This window comes from Callithrix jacchus, chromosome 18 (genome assembly GCF_049354715.1).
Source record: "Callithrix jacchus isolate 240 chromosome 18, calJac240_pri, whole genome shotgun sequence".
NCBI lineage: Eukaryota > Metazoa > Chordata > Mammalia > Primates > Cebidae > Callithrix > Callithrix jacchus.
Genome location: NC_133519.1, coordinates 22,549,445 through 22,566,089, shown reverse-complemented (window position 1 = coordinate 22,566,089; position 16,645 = coordinate 22,549,445). Strand labels below are relative to the sequence as shown.

At 37.7% G+C, this 16,645-nt stretch overlaps 1 protein-coding gene across 1 annotated transcript in view; it reads left to right on the top strand.

The window, feature by feature from the left end:
• XPR1 (xenotropic and polytropic retrovirus receptor 1) overlaps positions 1-16,325 on the top strand; it is a 233,740-nt gene extending 217,415 nt beyond the window's left edge. The window contains exons 13-15 of the mRNA XM_002760310.6: positions 1,426-1,565; positions 6,814-7,035; positions 10,438-16,325. Coding sequence (XP_002760356.1) covers positions 1,426-1,565; positions 6,814-7,035; positions 10,438-10,498 — 423 coding nt within the window. The 3' untranslated portion in view covers positions 10,499-16,325. The remainder of the gene's footprint in view (positions 1-1,425; positions 1,566-6,813; positions 7,036-10,437) is intronic.
• Positions 16,326-16,645: the final 320 nt, after the last annotated feature.

The following is a 16,645-nucleotide window of genomic DNA, read 5'->3' as shown; positions in this document are numbered from 1 at the left end:
TTCATCTAGCTTTAAAAGTGTGGAATCCAGTGGAGCTTCATTAAAATTTAGAACGCAGGAATGTGAACCTTCAACTCAGTTCTTAGGGATTAACAGTTCTTAAAATCAGTTCTTAGGAATGCCTAGCATTAAGCATCACATCCCAGGTGCAGGAACAATTTTTGTTCATTATATTCAAACTTTTCTGTGTATCTTGATCTCAGCATAAGTGTATTCCTCCCAGAAGACTTCCACATTTTTGGTGACATCAGCTCCCATTTTGGTCAATGGTGAATAGCTTAAGACTGACTCTGAAAGGCGTATGAAATTGCAGTTCTCCAGTTAAGCCTAATAATAAAGAAAGTGAATGTGGATTTACCCAAAAATTGTATTATCACTGTATTAGGAGGATGGGAGAGGGAACAGTGAGCCATGTGAATGTGTTAAAATCCTCATACTCCCATTAAATTTATCATAATCAGCAATCAGTGAATAATGTCTAAAATTGAGTAATCAATATATAACACTATACACATATTATTTTAACTTATGGAGGATAAGTAGGAGAAATAGCTACAAATTTTGAAAATGTCTGGTCTCTAGAGATGGAAAGAGAAGTTGGCCAAGGGACTCTTTTTTATTTTTGTTTTTGTTTTTAAATAATAGCATTTCACAATGACTGGTATTACTTTGTTTAAAAAAATTTAAGTAAAATAAGTATTATGGCTTAATACATAGTAGTTCCCCTTCCCAAAAGATTTCACATTCTTTAAATACATGTATTTTAAGAGCTAATTTCCTTGAGATTAATAATGAGCAAATCTATGAATTATATAGTTCTGGTCTATTGGCAATTTGTGTACTTAAGACTTTTGTGTAGCAAAAACTAGACTGGCCTCCTAAATCCTGGGTGCTGATACCTGCAGTTTTAACCTGAGCACCACCTTCCCCGTGTAAAAATAGAACATTTCTTAAATTCAACCATGGTTGTGAAATCCAAGCTTAATTTCATTTACATTAAAAAGCAAGGCAAAACTTTCTTCAAATACAGGATAAGGCAACTGGAAAATAAAATACAAATAACACAGTGAGTAATCTGCTAATCTTTTCTGATATTAGCTATTAAGTCTGCTGTACCTGTTAGAATGTAACCTCAATTGATCAAGAATCTTATCCAGCTTATATTTCTAGGCCCTAGAAGGAAGCCTGGTATACAGTATGGCAGAGAAATATATTTGTTGATGATGACTGAAATTCAGTAATACTTCATTTCGGATACTATACTATTTAAGGAAAAACTACATTGGTAGAAATAGTTCTAAAATATAACTTTCCTCTTGAACCTGTGCTGATTGGTAGGACATGTGTGAGTCTTGTTGCTCATTGGTATGCCTATTTATGAAAAATGCGATGGGAAACATACTCAATTTTTTCATTATTTCTCAGGCCTATTACTACTGTGCCATAATAGAGGATGTGATTCTGCGCTTTGCTTGGACTATCCAAATCTCGATTACCTCTACAACTTTGTTGCCTCATTCTGGGGACATCATTGCTACTGTTTTTGCCCCTCTTGAGGTTTTCCGGTAAGCAAACTACTGAAAAGTTTATTAAGGATTGTTTTTCAACTAAAAGACACCCAATACTTACAAATTAGAATTTATTATAACTTATACTTGAAAACCTTAAGTTTTCCAACCATTCTCAAGTTTCTCATGAGCTTTAGAATTGGAAAACCCCCTTGAAGGACTTAGAGGTTAATTCTCACAGAGTTAAAATAACCATTGATGATGACTTAAAAGCTTTTATAGAACTAGGTTCCATTGAAAGGATAAGTGGAAATTGGGAGGTAAATGGCTTCGAACAGAAATTGAAATCTTTGGAGAATCATTTTTTGCAATTTGTCAGTCTGAGTTATTCAGCCCAACCTTCTCATTGAAAACAATAAAAATGCTAGATAAAATGTGTTTAAATCTGGCCAGGCAAGGTGGCACACGCCTGAAATCCCAGCACTTTGGGAGGCTGAGGTGGGTGGATCACTTGAAGTCAGGACTTCAAGACCAGCCTGGCCAACATAGTGAAACCCCGTCTCTACTAAAAATACAAAATTAGCTCGGTGTGGTGATGCATGCCTATAATCCCAGCTACTTGGGAGGCTAAGGTAGGAGAATTGCTTGAACTCAGGCAGTAGAGGTTGCAGTGAGCCGAGATCACACCATTGCACTCCAGCCTAAGCAACAAGAGCAAAACTCCATCTCAAAAAAAAAAAAAAAAAAAAAAAAAAAATTAGCCAAGCGTGGTGGCACATGCCTGTAGTCCCAGCTACTGAGGAGGCTGAGGTGGGAGAATCGCTCGAATCCGGGAGGAAGAGGTTGCAGTGAGCCAAACTGAGACACTGCACTGCAACCTAAGCAACAGAGGGAGACCATGTCTCAAAAACAAAAGCAAAAACAAAAACCTGTTTAGCTTATATTGACAGAATAAAGGGGAGAAAAAGAGCAATATATGTAGAAATGTCATTGACAAAAGTCAATCCTGTTGATGAAAAAAAAGTTTTCTACAAAAACACAATCAAGATTATATTTAACAGTGAAACACTATAAACTTTCCCTTGAGTTCAGGAATGAGAGAAGTGTGTGTGCTGTTCCCACTTTTATTTAATATCATCAAAGTATAGCTAGTGCAATGAGGAAAAAGAAATATCAGAATTGAAAAGGAAAATATAAAACTATAATTATTCACTGATGACAATTATATAAACAGAAAATTCTTAAGAATTTACAAATAAATTATTAGATCAAATGTCACAGTGTGACTGTAAGATCAACATAATATAAATAAATCATTTTTAAAAACAGTTATGACTGGGCAAAGTGGATCACGCCTGTAATCCCAGCACTTTGGGAGGCCAAGGCGGGTGGATCACCTGAGGTTGGGAGTTCGAGACCAGCCTGACCAACATGGAGAAACCCTGTCTCTACTAAAAATATAAAAATTAGCTGGGCATGGTGGCACATGCCTGCTGTAATCCCTCTACTTGGAGGCTGAGGCAGGAGAATTGCTTGAACCCAGGAAGCAGAGGTTGTGGTGAGCCGAAATTGTGCCATTGCACTCCAGCCTGGGCAACAAGAGTGAAAATCCATCTCAAAAAACAAAACAAACCCAGTCGCAACAACTAGAAAAAGAACATTTAAAAAACCATATCATTGTGAATAGCATCCAAATATATCAGATACAAACCTAGGAATAAATCTAATTAAATTAAAGCTGTGTAGGTGTGGGAAAATCGACAAGCCAGTTCTGTAATTTATATGGAAATACAAAAGGTCAAGAATGGCCAAGACTATCCTGAAAAGAACAGTTAAAAGACTTAACACTCTCAGATATCAAGACTGATGATGCAGTTACAGTGAGTAAGACAGTGTGTGGTATTAGTGAAAGGATAGACAAATAGTTCACTGGAACAGAATAGGGAGTACAGAAACAAATAGGTACATACCTTGATACTTCCTGATTTATGACAAAGGTGGCTACATAACAGTGGAAAAAGAGGGCCTTTAATAAATGATATTGAGTCAACTGAATATCCATATGGAAAAAAATAGTTCCCAGCTCCTACTGTATACTGTGTGCAAAATCAATTCCAGGTGGATTGTAGAAATAAGTATGAAAAGTAAGTCAATGACCTCTCTGTTATAGGAAAGAACCCTAAAGGTGGTCTTCAGTGTATGGTAATGTATTTCATATTTCTGGGTGGTAATTACACAGTGGGTTCCTTTATGATAATTAAGCCACACACTTATGATTTGCATACTTTATATATGTGTGTTATACTTCTATTGAAATGCTTATCTTTTAAAAAAAAAGTCAAATTAGCAAAAGAAAAAGAGGGACTAACTTCAGAAAAGTGGCAGACTGACAGCTGACTTCTCAGCAACAGTGAAAGAATCATTAAAATGAAATCTTCAGTGTGCTGAAAGAAAATGCTTACCTAGACTCTGCCTAGTGAAGATATCTTTCACAAATAAGATGATATAAAGACATTTTCAGATAGGTGTATAACATTCCTCTGAGTTAGGATGGGCAAACACTGCCTGGTAATAAGATAGAAGCTGGAAAAGGAAAGATAAACGTGAGAGAGAAAGAATGACTCTGGAATCCACCTGCTGTCAGAACTCTCTCCAGACCGGTGTTCCTTCCCTTCTTCGTCTTCCTGAATGCCTAGGCCTGGCACCTGAACTCTCCAATGCTGCCACCATCTTCCCCTACCCACTTCTTTCTCTTTCATGTGTGCTGCTTCATCACATTTTTAAAAGAAATTCCAGGCCAGGTGCAGTGGCTGACACCTGTAATCCCAGCACCCTGGGAGGCCGAGGTGGGTGGATCACCTGAGGTTAGGAGTTCAAGACCAGCCTGGCCAACATGGCAAAACCCGATCTCTACTAAAAGTACAAAAATTAGCTGGGCATGGTGGCACACATCTGTAATCCCAGCTACTCAAGAGACTGAGGCAGGAGAATTGCTCCAACCCAGGAGGCAGAGGTTGCAGTAAGACAAGATTGCATCACTTCAATCCAGCCTGGGTGACAGAGTGAGGCTCCATCTCAAAAAAAGAAAAAGAAATTCTAGTTTAAAAAAAAAAACCTTGTGACTATTTTGTGTCTTTTTAAAAAATCATTTGCTTACTAATTAAATCAAATGTTCTATCACCATTTAAAAAATAATCGTCTTTAGATCTGCTTTCTCTCTCCAACTTGCCCATCTTTCTGCTGTCCTCTGTAGCAAAACTCTGCAAGAGATGTCTGCACTTGCTGTCTCTGCTCTCACTTCTCTACCATTCTCTTTTTCATTCAATTCAAGGATGTATTCCCAATACTCAAACCACTTTTGTTAATAATCTATAATAATAATAATATTGTAGTGCCTACTATGTACCTGATAACATTCTAAGCCTTTTACCTTTATTAAATCCTCACAACAATCTTAAGAGGTGGAGACTGTTAGCATGCCTTTTACTGATGACACTCAAGCATAGGTTAAGTCACTCATCCAAAGTCATTACAGTGAGCAAGTGGTATAGCCATGATTTGAATCTAGACAGTCTCCCAAGCATCCCTTCTTTTAGATCATACTGCCTATTTTGCTAAATCCCCTGGTCAGTTTTTCATACTTATCTTACTTTACTTCCCAGCAAAGCACTTTCTTTACTTGACTTCTCAGAAACTACATTCTCCTGTCTCACTGCTATTCCTTATCCACTCCTTTACTGGTTCTTCCTCCTCCTCTCAAACTTTTAAGTGTTAGTGTTCCAGGATTTAATCTTCTGCCCTCTTCTCTCCTCTAGTTGTATTATTCCTAAACCTATTATTTGAAATGCTGTCTTTTTTTTTTTTTTTTACTTTTTTTAATTGCATTTTAGGTTTTGGGGTACATGTGAAGAACATGCAAGATTGTTGCATAGGTACACATGTGGCAGTGTGATTTGCTGCCTTCCTCCCCATCACCTATATCTGGCATTTCTCCCCATGCTATCTCTCCCCAACTTCCCACCCCTCGCTGTCCCTCCCCTATTTCCCCCCAACAGACCCCAGTATGTGAGGCTCCCCTCCCTGTGTCCATGTGTTTTCATTATTCAACACCCACCTATGAGTGAGAACATGCAGTGTTTGATTTTCTGTTCTTGTGTCAATTTGCTGAGAATGATGGTTTCTCTTTATGCTATCTCCAGCCATAAACTTTCCCCTGAACTGCAGACTCTCATCCATCTCTCTACTGAATTCTCACATATCTAATGGGTAGCTCAAACCTAACAGGAACAGCCCTGCATCTCTGATCTTAGTAAACGCTGTCACCTTTCACTTAATCAGAATACCCTAAGACCACTCACATCCCATGTCAATAAGTCCTGTCAGCTCCATCTTTATAAATAAATCCTTTGTCTGTCTGCTTCTCATCACTTCTATTACTACCACCTTTAAATCACCATCATCTCTTTTCTGAACTGCTGCAACAGCCCTTCTAATTGGTCTTTGTTTAGCTGTTCTTGTCTCCCTTTGATCTCTTCATCACTGAGCAGATAGAATGACCTTCTTCAAATAAATCACTTTATTTTCCTACTCAAAACTCTCACTGTTCTCCATTAGACCTAAAATTTAAACTAGTTTATAAGGCCCTTTGTGGATGGACCCTCTTCCACCCCTCCATCATTATCTCCTGCCATTTTCACCTCACTTATTCTGCGCTAGCCCCACTCACCTTGCTGTTGTTCCAACTTGCCTTTTTATACTTGCCATTTGCCTCCACCTGGGATACTTTCCTCCAGGATTTTTACATGACTTACTTCTTTGCATTATTCAGGTTTTCAATAGCTGCCATGTCTTCAGAGAAGCTTTCCCTAACCAGTCTTAATGATGGCATACTCTATTCCCTTGTCCTGCTTTATTTTCTTCACAGTACTTATCATTAGCTGATTAATTGTTTACTTGCTCATTTTCTGTCTCTACCTCTAGGATTTATACCCCGTAAGGGCAAAAAGGCTTTGTGTTATTCTGTGCCTTACTGCCTTGTGGTAGGCATTCAGTAAATATTTGTCAAATAAGTTGAAAGAATGAGCACTCCAAAACTGCATTCCATGAGCCCCTTCCTTTTTTGTAGTCCAGTCTTGTTTCCCTCACCCCCCACTTCCCCACAATACCATCTTGAATATTTTAATATTCAAGCCCTTAATTCTTACATTTCCATGTGTGGAAACTTGATACTCTGGGAGGTTGACAGGCAGCAGAAGTATGTTACAATTTCATAAGTAATTTGTTTGATCTACCCCATTTTGCTAAGGCGATTTGTGTGGAACTTCTTCCGCCTGGAGAATGAACATCTGAATAACTGTGGTGAATTCCGTGCTGTGCGGGACATCTCTGTGGCCCCCCTGAATGCAGATGATCAGACTCTCCTAGAACAGATGATGGACCAGGATGATGGGGTACGAAACCGCCAGAAGAACCGGTCATGGAAATACAACCAGAGCATATCCCTGCGCCGGCCTCGCCTCGCTTCTCAGTATGTATGGCTTCTGCTTCTGTGAGGCATGTTTCCTTTGAGTTTTAGCATTGGGTGACTTGTAAGCTAAGAAGCTGTCAGGTTGAACTAAATTAAATTGCTGATACTCAACCACTTTTCATCTACAAAAAACAGTAATAAGCCCCAATTCCATATGATACAACCTATAGACTGTAGACTGTCTAAATGAGCACATAGAGTAAATGTCATTAATGCATACATAGCCTACTAATTTGGCATTAAAGATACACTGTCTAGAGGAAAAGATTGTGGACAGTGATTTGTTAATATTTGACTCTTCTGTATATTTTGCATACAAATAATTTTTATGTTGTAAACTTTAGGAATCCTGCCATCTATGCCTTGACCAAATTACTTAATTTCTGTATTCTGCCACTCAACTGTAAATTGGGCTTAACACGGTTCTTGCTTGTAGGGTGCTTAAGTGGATTATATTCGTTATTACATAGAACTTGGAACAGTTCCCTCAAAACCAGCTTACTAAGTATAACCTGTTATTTTATCTTCTTATTAAATACCTACAGTGATGTTTTTTATCAGTCATTGAGTACGCATGTTGCTAAAAGTTAGAGTAAATGTACAATATATGGTGACTGCATTTGAAATTTAGAGAAAATAGCACAGTAGATTGGAATGAAGGAGACATGTTGAGGATGTGCAGTTTTCTAAAGGATAAGGGAATGAATAGACTGGAGACTGCTAAGACATGAAGATGGAAAAGAAGTGGAGAAAGAAAAACCATGTGACTAGAATTATAGTAAGAATCATTTTGCTGAATAGACAAAGGATGATTGTAAAAAGGCTGAAAAAATGCAAGCTTGATCTTGTAGGCGGGAAAGAGTCACAGAGAATTTTCTCGTAGAGGAATGACATTGTGAAAGTAGTATCCTAGGAAGTTTTTATGGCACTGTGTAAGATATATTAGGCAAGGGAAAACTGAAGGCCAGAAAGCAGATGAAAAACTACGCAGTACTTTATGGGACAGTGAATATTCAGATCAGGATGCTTACAGCTGGACCTAAAGGAATGTAAGATGTTTTGAAGGAAGTAAGAAACAGAAGGTGGAAGCGGTAATTCACTGGATATAGGAGAGTAGAGTAGAACTTGCTGAGCTGTAGACAGAGATTTGGAAGTTCTCTGAAGAAGGTAGAGAAAAGCAGAAAGCAGGGAACTGAATCTTATTCCCTGGCTCAACCACGTTAGCCAGGGAACAAACATAGACCAAGAGAAAAAAAAAATAAACAAAAGAGGCAGGAATGGTCAGGGAAGTCAGTAGGAGGAGCATCAAAACGAAAGCATGATTGGTACTGTGATCCCAAGGAAGCAGTGTTTGAAGGAGCTGGGGCAGGGGAGTGCTGAGTGGATCAGTGAGATAAGTGCCACAAAAGGCTGGAAGAAAATGCTGAATGCAGTTGGTGACCTTACTGAGCTCCCTAATTTTGAAGTCTAATTATCCTTGTTAGTTACCAGCAGAGGGCAATCTAAACATACACTATTTCTGCTTCAGAAACAAGGGGCTCTTTGGCAATAGATTATCATGTTCTTTTAGGTGTTTAGTGGAAGAACACCGGGCAACCAGATTGCAGCGAGAGGAAGGTGTTAGGAATGGAGCCATTGATAAGCAGCGGAGAGAGCAGGAATCTAAAATCCGATCTGAATTTGAGTACTGACTTTATCACTCCTGCAACCTTTAGCATATTCTTAATGTGTGTTTTTATGTTTTTGAAACAATATCTCACTCTATTGCCCAGGCTGGATCAGCACAGCAGCATAATAATGACTCACTGCAGCCTCGAACTCCTGGGTTCAAGCACTCTTCCCACCTCAGCCTCCCAATAGCTAGGACTATAGGCCTACACCACTATCCACAGCTAATTTTTTATTTTTTGTAGAGACAGGATCTTACTATGTTGCCCAGGCTGGTCTCAAACTCCTCGCCTCAAGAAATCTTCCCTCCTTGGTCTTCCAAAGTGCTGGGATTATAGGCATGAGCCACCACACCCAGTGACCCGATTTTATTGTTGCTATTTATAGTAGTAGATTGTTTACGTTGGGCTGAAATATGCTTCACTGTAATTTCACTATAACAACCATTTGAATCCTAGCTGGGCTCTCTCACATAACTTATAATGAGTCTCCTTTCTCTTCTGAGTTATATGTTGTCAACTATTTGAAGAGAAACAACTGTTATGCCACTCCTTATGTTTTCTCTTCTGCTGGCTCTTTTAGTTTCTTATATATGCCTCAAATGGTGTTATATCTGTCATCCTCGTCATCCTTATCACAATTCCTTATGTTTGTTTTGCAGTGTTTTTTTTTTTTTTTTTGGAGACATGGTCTCAGTCTGTCACCTAGGCTGGAGTGCAGTGTTGTGATCATAGCTTACTATAGCCTTGAACTCCTGGGCTAAAGCGATTCTCCTGCGTCACCTTTCTGAGTAGCTGAGGCTACAGATGTGCACTACCATACCTGGCTTTTTTTTTTTCTTTAATAGGGTCTTGCTATGATGCCCAGATTGGTCTCAAACTCCTGGGATAAGGCAATCCTCTCTTTTTTTTTTTGAGATGGAGTTTCGCTCTTGTTACCCAGGCTGGAGTGCAATGGTGCGATCTCGGCTCACCGCAACCTCTGCCTCCTGGGTTCAGGCAATTCTCCTGCCTCAGCCTCCTGAGTACCTGGGATTACAGGCACACACCACCATGCCCAGCTAATTTTTTGTATTATTAGGAGAGACGGGGTTTCACCATGTTGACCAGGATGGTCTCGATCTCTTGACCTCGTGATCCACCCACCTCAGCCTCCCAAAGTGCCAGGATTACAGGCATGAGCCACTGCGCCCGGCCAAGGCAATCCTCTTATGTCAGCCTCCCAAGGAGTTGGAATGACAGAAATCAGCCAGTTTCTTATATTTGTTCAATGCTGTTTTTATCCACATTCTCACTTGATGTGCACATTATCTCCATGAGGTAAAAGTGGCATTAAGTGAAATTGGTATTATCATTTCTGCCTTACAGAGATGGAAATGGGCACTCAGAGGGTTAAACAGATGCATCATAAAATCAGAGTCACTACTTAAACTCAGATCTTCTTATTCCAGATCGCTACCTTCTGTGTTATGCATATCCTGCCATTGTTCTTATACCTTCCTCTGGTTGTCATTTGGTTTCTTAGAAAACACTAAGAAACTAGATGATTGGAAAAATATCCAATAATATCTAAAATTGAATAGGAAACTCTAGAATAATCTGTTTGGTAAAGGAGATAATCCCTGTTTAGGATGTATGTTTAATGGTGGTAAGATTGGAAATGTGTCTAATACTGTGAAAGTGTTTGTATTTGAGTAATGGTCTAAGTGCTTTTTGTCCCCCTTGTTACCACTAGATCCAAGGCTCGTGACACTAAGGTATTGATAGAAGACACAGATGATGAAGCTAACACTTGAATTTTCTGAAGTCTAGATTAATGTTTGGTTTTCCTACTCTACAATCCTTTCCTCGACCAACGCAACCTCTAGTACCTTTCCAGCCGAAAACAGGAGAAAACACATAACACATTTTCCGAGCTCTTCCGGATCGGATCCTATGGACTCCAAACAAGCTCACTGTGTTTCTTTTCTTTTCTTCTGATTTAATTTTAATTTTGTATTTTTAAAACAAATATTTACTTCATTTGCCAATCAGAGGACGTTTTAAGGAACGAAACATAGTATCTTATGGATTGTTTACAATCACAAGGACATAGATACCTATCAGGATGAAGAACAGGCATTGCAAGGACCCTCTGATGGGATGGTACTGAGATATCTCCGCTTCCGCTAGGCCCGGTTTTGACTGGTTGAAACCGGACATTGGTTTTTAAATTTTTTTGTCAGTTTGTGTGGAGAATATTTTTCTTTCCTTCATACCCAGCGCAAAGGCACTGGCTGCACTTGCAGGAAAAGTGCAACTTAAAGCAGTACCTTCATTCATGAAGCTACTTTTTAATTTGATGTAACTTTTCTTATTTTGGGGAGGGTTGCTGGGTGGGTGGGAAATATGATGTATTTGTTACACATAGTTTTCTCATTATTTATGAAGTTTAACCATAAGAGAATGATATAACTCCTGTGCAATGAAGGTAATAACAGTAAAAGAAGGCAGGGGAAACTTAACGTTGGATGACATTTGTGAGGGTCAGTCCCACATACCTCTTTCAGGAGACAACTTGCACCAGTTTGACCTTTTCTTTCCTTTATTTTTATTTTAAGCCAAAGTTTCATTGCTAACTTCTTAAGTTGCTGCTGCTTTAGAGTCCTGAGCATATCTCTCATAGCAAGGAATCCCCACACTTCCACTCCACTGACTGAATTTCATAGGTGAAGTTCTGATAATTTTTTTGACTTTTTAAGGAACAGATGTGGAATATACTTGCCCATATTTCAACCTTAACAGCTAAAGCTATGCCGTATTATGCATCAGCATCTATGGTCACTGTAGTGTGACCTTTCCTGGCTCTGAATTAGAAGACAGAGCTATTTCAGAGGCTCTCTGTGCCCTCACTAGATAGTTTTTCTTCTGGATTCAGCCACTTTAGCCAGAATTTGATCAAATTAAAAGTCTGTCATGGGGAAACCATATTTTTGAGTGCATGGAACAAATTATCTTTCCTCGTTCACGTTATGTTGATACAAAAGACCTTGGCAGCCATTTCTCCCAGCAGTTTTAAAGGATGAACATTGGATTTGATGCCATCCCATGATAGAAAATCTGCTTTAAAATTTTAGGGATCTAAAGTTGGTCGTACATAAAAAGTATACACTTAGAAATTATAGACTGTTATGATCTGTCCACAGTGCCCGTTGTCACTTCTTTGTCTCATTTCTTCCCTTTGTTCCTTAGTCATCCAAATAAGCCTGAAAACCATAAGAGATACCACTTTATTGAATATGGTTGGCATTAAATTTAGCATTTCATTATCTAAGGGAATTAATATAAATACTAGGACATGGTAAAATGTGTTTTAATAACCCCCAGACCCAGATGAAAATTCCAAAGTCAATACCAGCAGATTCATGAAAGTAAATTTAATTCTGTAATTTTCAGCTTAATTATTAAAAAAGGAAGAATACGTGGAAGGCCAGCTATTACCATTTTCTTAGTCTTAAAACCATATGGTTACTGCCCTTTAATACACTCATATCATCAGCACTTCTCCAGTAAGATTAAAGTTACTGTTACTAGAAAATTTTTATCAATTAACTGACCGATAGTTTCTTCTTAAAGCAGTTTCTTCCATCTTTATTCTGACTAGCTTCCAAAATTTGTTCCCCTTTTGAATTGAATTTTTGTTTTGTTTTGTTTTCCGAAAAATCATACAACTTTGTGCTTCTATTGCTTTTTTGTGTTTTGTCAAGCATGTCCCTTGACCCAAAGTGGAAGAGAAAATGTTTAATAGTTTAAATAAATTGAATCATATATAATAATCAGTGTTAACAATTTAGTGACCCTTGATAGATTAAAGGTTGCATTATTTATACTTGGGATTTTCCCCTATTTATTCTGTTTTTTGTACTTTAAAACTATGGGGGAAATATCACTGCTCTATCAAGAAACAGCAGTAATTATTACTGAGTTAAATTGAAAAGTCCCGTGGACCAGGTATTTCTTGTACAAATAAAATTGGTGGTACTAATGTGTATCCAGAGCCAATTGAATTGTTAACTTTATTAGTAAATCTCTGATGGCACGCATAAAATCTTACAGTTGACTTCTGCTATTTGAATTCCCCAGTGTTTTTATGTTAATGTATCCTATGGCCAGTTTAGTTTTTCTTCAACTGTTATTGTAGGTCCTAATCAGTCTTATTTATTCACATATGATGCAACGACAAAATGTAATCCTTTTCTGAAGTGTTTGTCAGATTGGCATAGTCTATTCAAAAATAAGGCTTGTGTAACTTTCAGCTGGCCATGACAGAGGCTTAAGTGTGTATTTAAATACACAGCTGTATATTCCTCTTAAAGCTATAAAGAGAAAAGAGGGCTCTTCCTCATTGAGAGAGCTTGGGAGACAAAGCATACATTTCATTTGTTTCTTTCCAAAAAGGCAATCTTTATTTTCTTCTCCTAAATTTCATATGCTGTGTCCACCCTACGTTCTTTTTGGAGGCGCCCATACACTGAAACTCTGAATAGAACTCTTAAAAATGCATATCACAGACTCTTTTAAAGGAGCAGCAGCCTAACCAAAGTTAGAACTTCATCTGATTTTAGGTTTAGCAATTCTAGTTTTATTTTGGAGAATCACTCAGTTTTTAATAACAGTTAAAATACTCCTCAAAGGAATGAAAATGAAATCTAAGTAAAGAGTAAAACTTGTTTTTCATTTTATGATAGTATAGAAAGCACTGATGTTTATAGAGAAAAGATAAAAGTGGTTTACTGTCTATGCACAAATGAGTGCCTATATTTAAGGCTGTCTATACCATTACAGTGGCATAATTGGTGATTTCTTAGCATACAGAGAAACAATGAAATCAAAGATTAATTCACTATTAATTAGGTTGTGATGGTCATTTGTAAGATCGGAAAGTAGTCAAAAACCCACCTGCAACTTTTTTTCAGCACTCCACCTTTAGGTTCCTTAGACAAGCTGCTTAACTTCAGTCAGAAGCAATGATGTGGGAGAATGCCATTCACTTCAGTAGTAACTTACAAAACCATTTCAAGAAGGAAAATGGGCCCCAGCCCCTAGGATCCCTGACTTCCTGATATTCTAAACATGAGAATTCTGCGACTTTAACTGAGCTTTTACCAGAAGTAACTTGTGGATATATAGTGTCTTTCCACCATGCTTTGACCCATTAGACCAACAGTAACTAGATAAAGCAGTTCATCCATTTCTGGGTAGGTGAATGAACTAGGTCAATGGAAGAAGAGGAAAAAAATAAAGTAGTACTGAATCATACAGGTATCAGATTAGCAGACATTCGTTAAAGAGAAGTAAAATAATTTTGGAGATAGCAGAGAAGAGCAAGAAGATGTTGGATGTTGGCAGTAAGCTGCAGCAAGACAGGAAAGTAGGTGAGCCTGATAACGCAAAGGTGATGCCTCCATCTCTCCACTCAGTGGTTATTAAATTGCTGAGAAAGACCTGCCTTTATTTTCCTATCTTTTTTCCCCATTACTTTGCATTATTCAGGAAATAGTTCTTTATTCTCAAACACAATTTTCTAAACAGAGACTACAAAAATTTCTTATTCTAAGGAAAATAATTAAGAAAATAACCCTATCTGTGGCATTATTTTAAAATGTCAGATTCTCTGAAAGATCGTATATACCTGGTAAGCAGATTTCAGGTTATTATTGTTTCCTTTTAATGATTTACATGAAACTTTCCTCTTAACAAGTACTTCTTACGGTATAACATTTGAGTTTTTAAAATTGAGATAGCTTTGAAAGTAAAAATCATGTTAAATTTGTAGCTCTCTCAACTACAAAATCACCATAGTTTTCTCAAATCTAATAGGAATTCAATGTAATTGCAGGTAAGATCTATAATGACCAGGTGAAGACAATTAAAGCTTTGGTAGAACTGTTGCAAAAGTTCGAAGAATAAATCCAATTTATCAGCTTAGTTCATTTTCTTTTTCTGAGTGATCTAAATTTTTCTTGCTTGTGATAATTAGCTAAGGCAAGGAAAGTTAAAGATTTTCTAAATTACAAACATACATTTCTGCATTTCAGAAATCAGTCTCGATAGTAAATCTCACAAGCTCCCAACTTTCTGCATTGTATTTTAAGTCTATACAGTGTTAGAGCATGTTAGGTAATGTGGGATAGAGTTGATTCTGTGATAGCATGATAAATTTGCACTGTTGGTGTTCCAAACCAATAATTTAACCAGCATTAACCATACTTGACTCACCAAATATGAAAAAGTAAAAATATCTCATTAGTTTTGGAAAAGCTTAAATTAGCCCATGCAGGAAGTTTGCCTAAGAACAGAGAGGAGCCTGTTGATTGGCATGGCTCATGATGCCTTTCTTGTATGAATTATCAGAACTGTGATATTAAGTTGCCCCTAGAAAATAGCCTTCCGGAATATATTTGCTTATTTATGATGGAAGAGGAAGTAAGAAGAACAAGATGAGAGTTTCCCTTAAAGTGAAGAAAATCATACTAATTTGCAACTGAAGTAAGTTTCCTTGTTGCAAACCTTTGGTTTATTTTATCAAATCAAAGCCACCTTCAGTTGTTTGTATGGTGCCATCAACCTAAAGAGGACAATCAACCTATTGTTTGCCTTGGACTCACTATATCTGCTAAGTACACAGTCTCATCCTGTATACCTTCAAACCGGTTACTTGACTAAACTTCCACCATAATACCTTAGTTCTTCCTATGCCCTTTCCTCTGTGCCACCACAAGTCAGAGGGAAAGACTGCAATAGTTCTATAAAGATGTGGACTTCTAAGAAAGAGCCAGGCTTCCATCTCACTATCCCTTGTTCATTATCTCTGAAGTCCCTACCTGCACTTCCCTGATTGCCCTGTAGCAACACCAGCATGGTGGGAATCGGGAAAGATTGTGGAAAATTCCTAAAGGTTAATTGTTCATGACGTTGTTATTTTGAATTGTAAAATAAAATTGTGAGCCACTCACATTTCAGTTGCAAAAAGAACAGAACTCTTAAACTTTATCATGTTGTGAAGATTAATTTCTTGCCATTTTTTGGATTAGCACAGAAGCTTGTATCAGTGAAGAGTATTTAGGAGGGGAATAGGGTGAAAATCGTATTTTTCTGTTCAAACCCTCTCCTTCTATTTGTGTTTCCTTCACCCGTCTCCCTCCACCACACTGTGTTGGTCAAACGATACTATTCTATGAAACCCTGAGCTATAGCTGTCAAAAGTAACTATGGATTGTGATTAGTCCTCTGTGGGTGCTTCTTTCCCTCTTTTTTCTCCCTTTCTCTCTTTTTCAGTCTCCACTCTGGTAAATGGAAAAGGTGACGTCGAAGAATCGATGCTTGCTTGGACTCATGTTGTATCTGTGACTATGCTATTAGCTGTCTCCTTTTCCCTTCCTATATGGGTAGAATTCTTATGACTTACGAAGTTCCCTTCTTGATAAGTAGGTTAAATGCACAATGTGGTACTGTTTTATAGTTTCTAGATGGTTGTATAAAGCAAAAAGTTAATGTGGTTATGTGTTTTTAAAAGAAAATAAGTGATTGGTTACTAAACTCTGTCCTTTTTTCATTATTACAAGTTCTCTCTGTTTTGCAACAGTTTGCTGACTCCTTTGTTACTGGTGAATGGTTTGTGTGACTGTGTTTTTCTCTCTGGGTTTCTTGAATTCCTGAACATAGTTCCCCTTAGGACTAACTTTTATATGGGGTTAAGGCAAACAGACTTCAGTGGTGAAATTTTTAAACTATCCTACTAAGTTAAAAAAAAAATCTTAAATGGCCTTTTTTCTTCAGGTAATATATGAAGTGTGACTCTAAAGCAGTGAGATTGATGCAACAAATCTTTCTTTTACTCACACAAGGAATCTCAAATATTACAAATAGAGGTGAAATGATATGTCCAATTACATTATGAAATG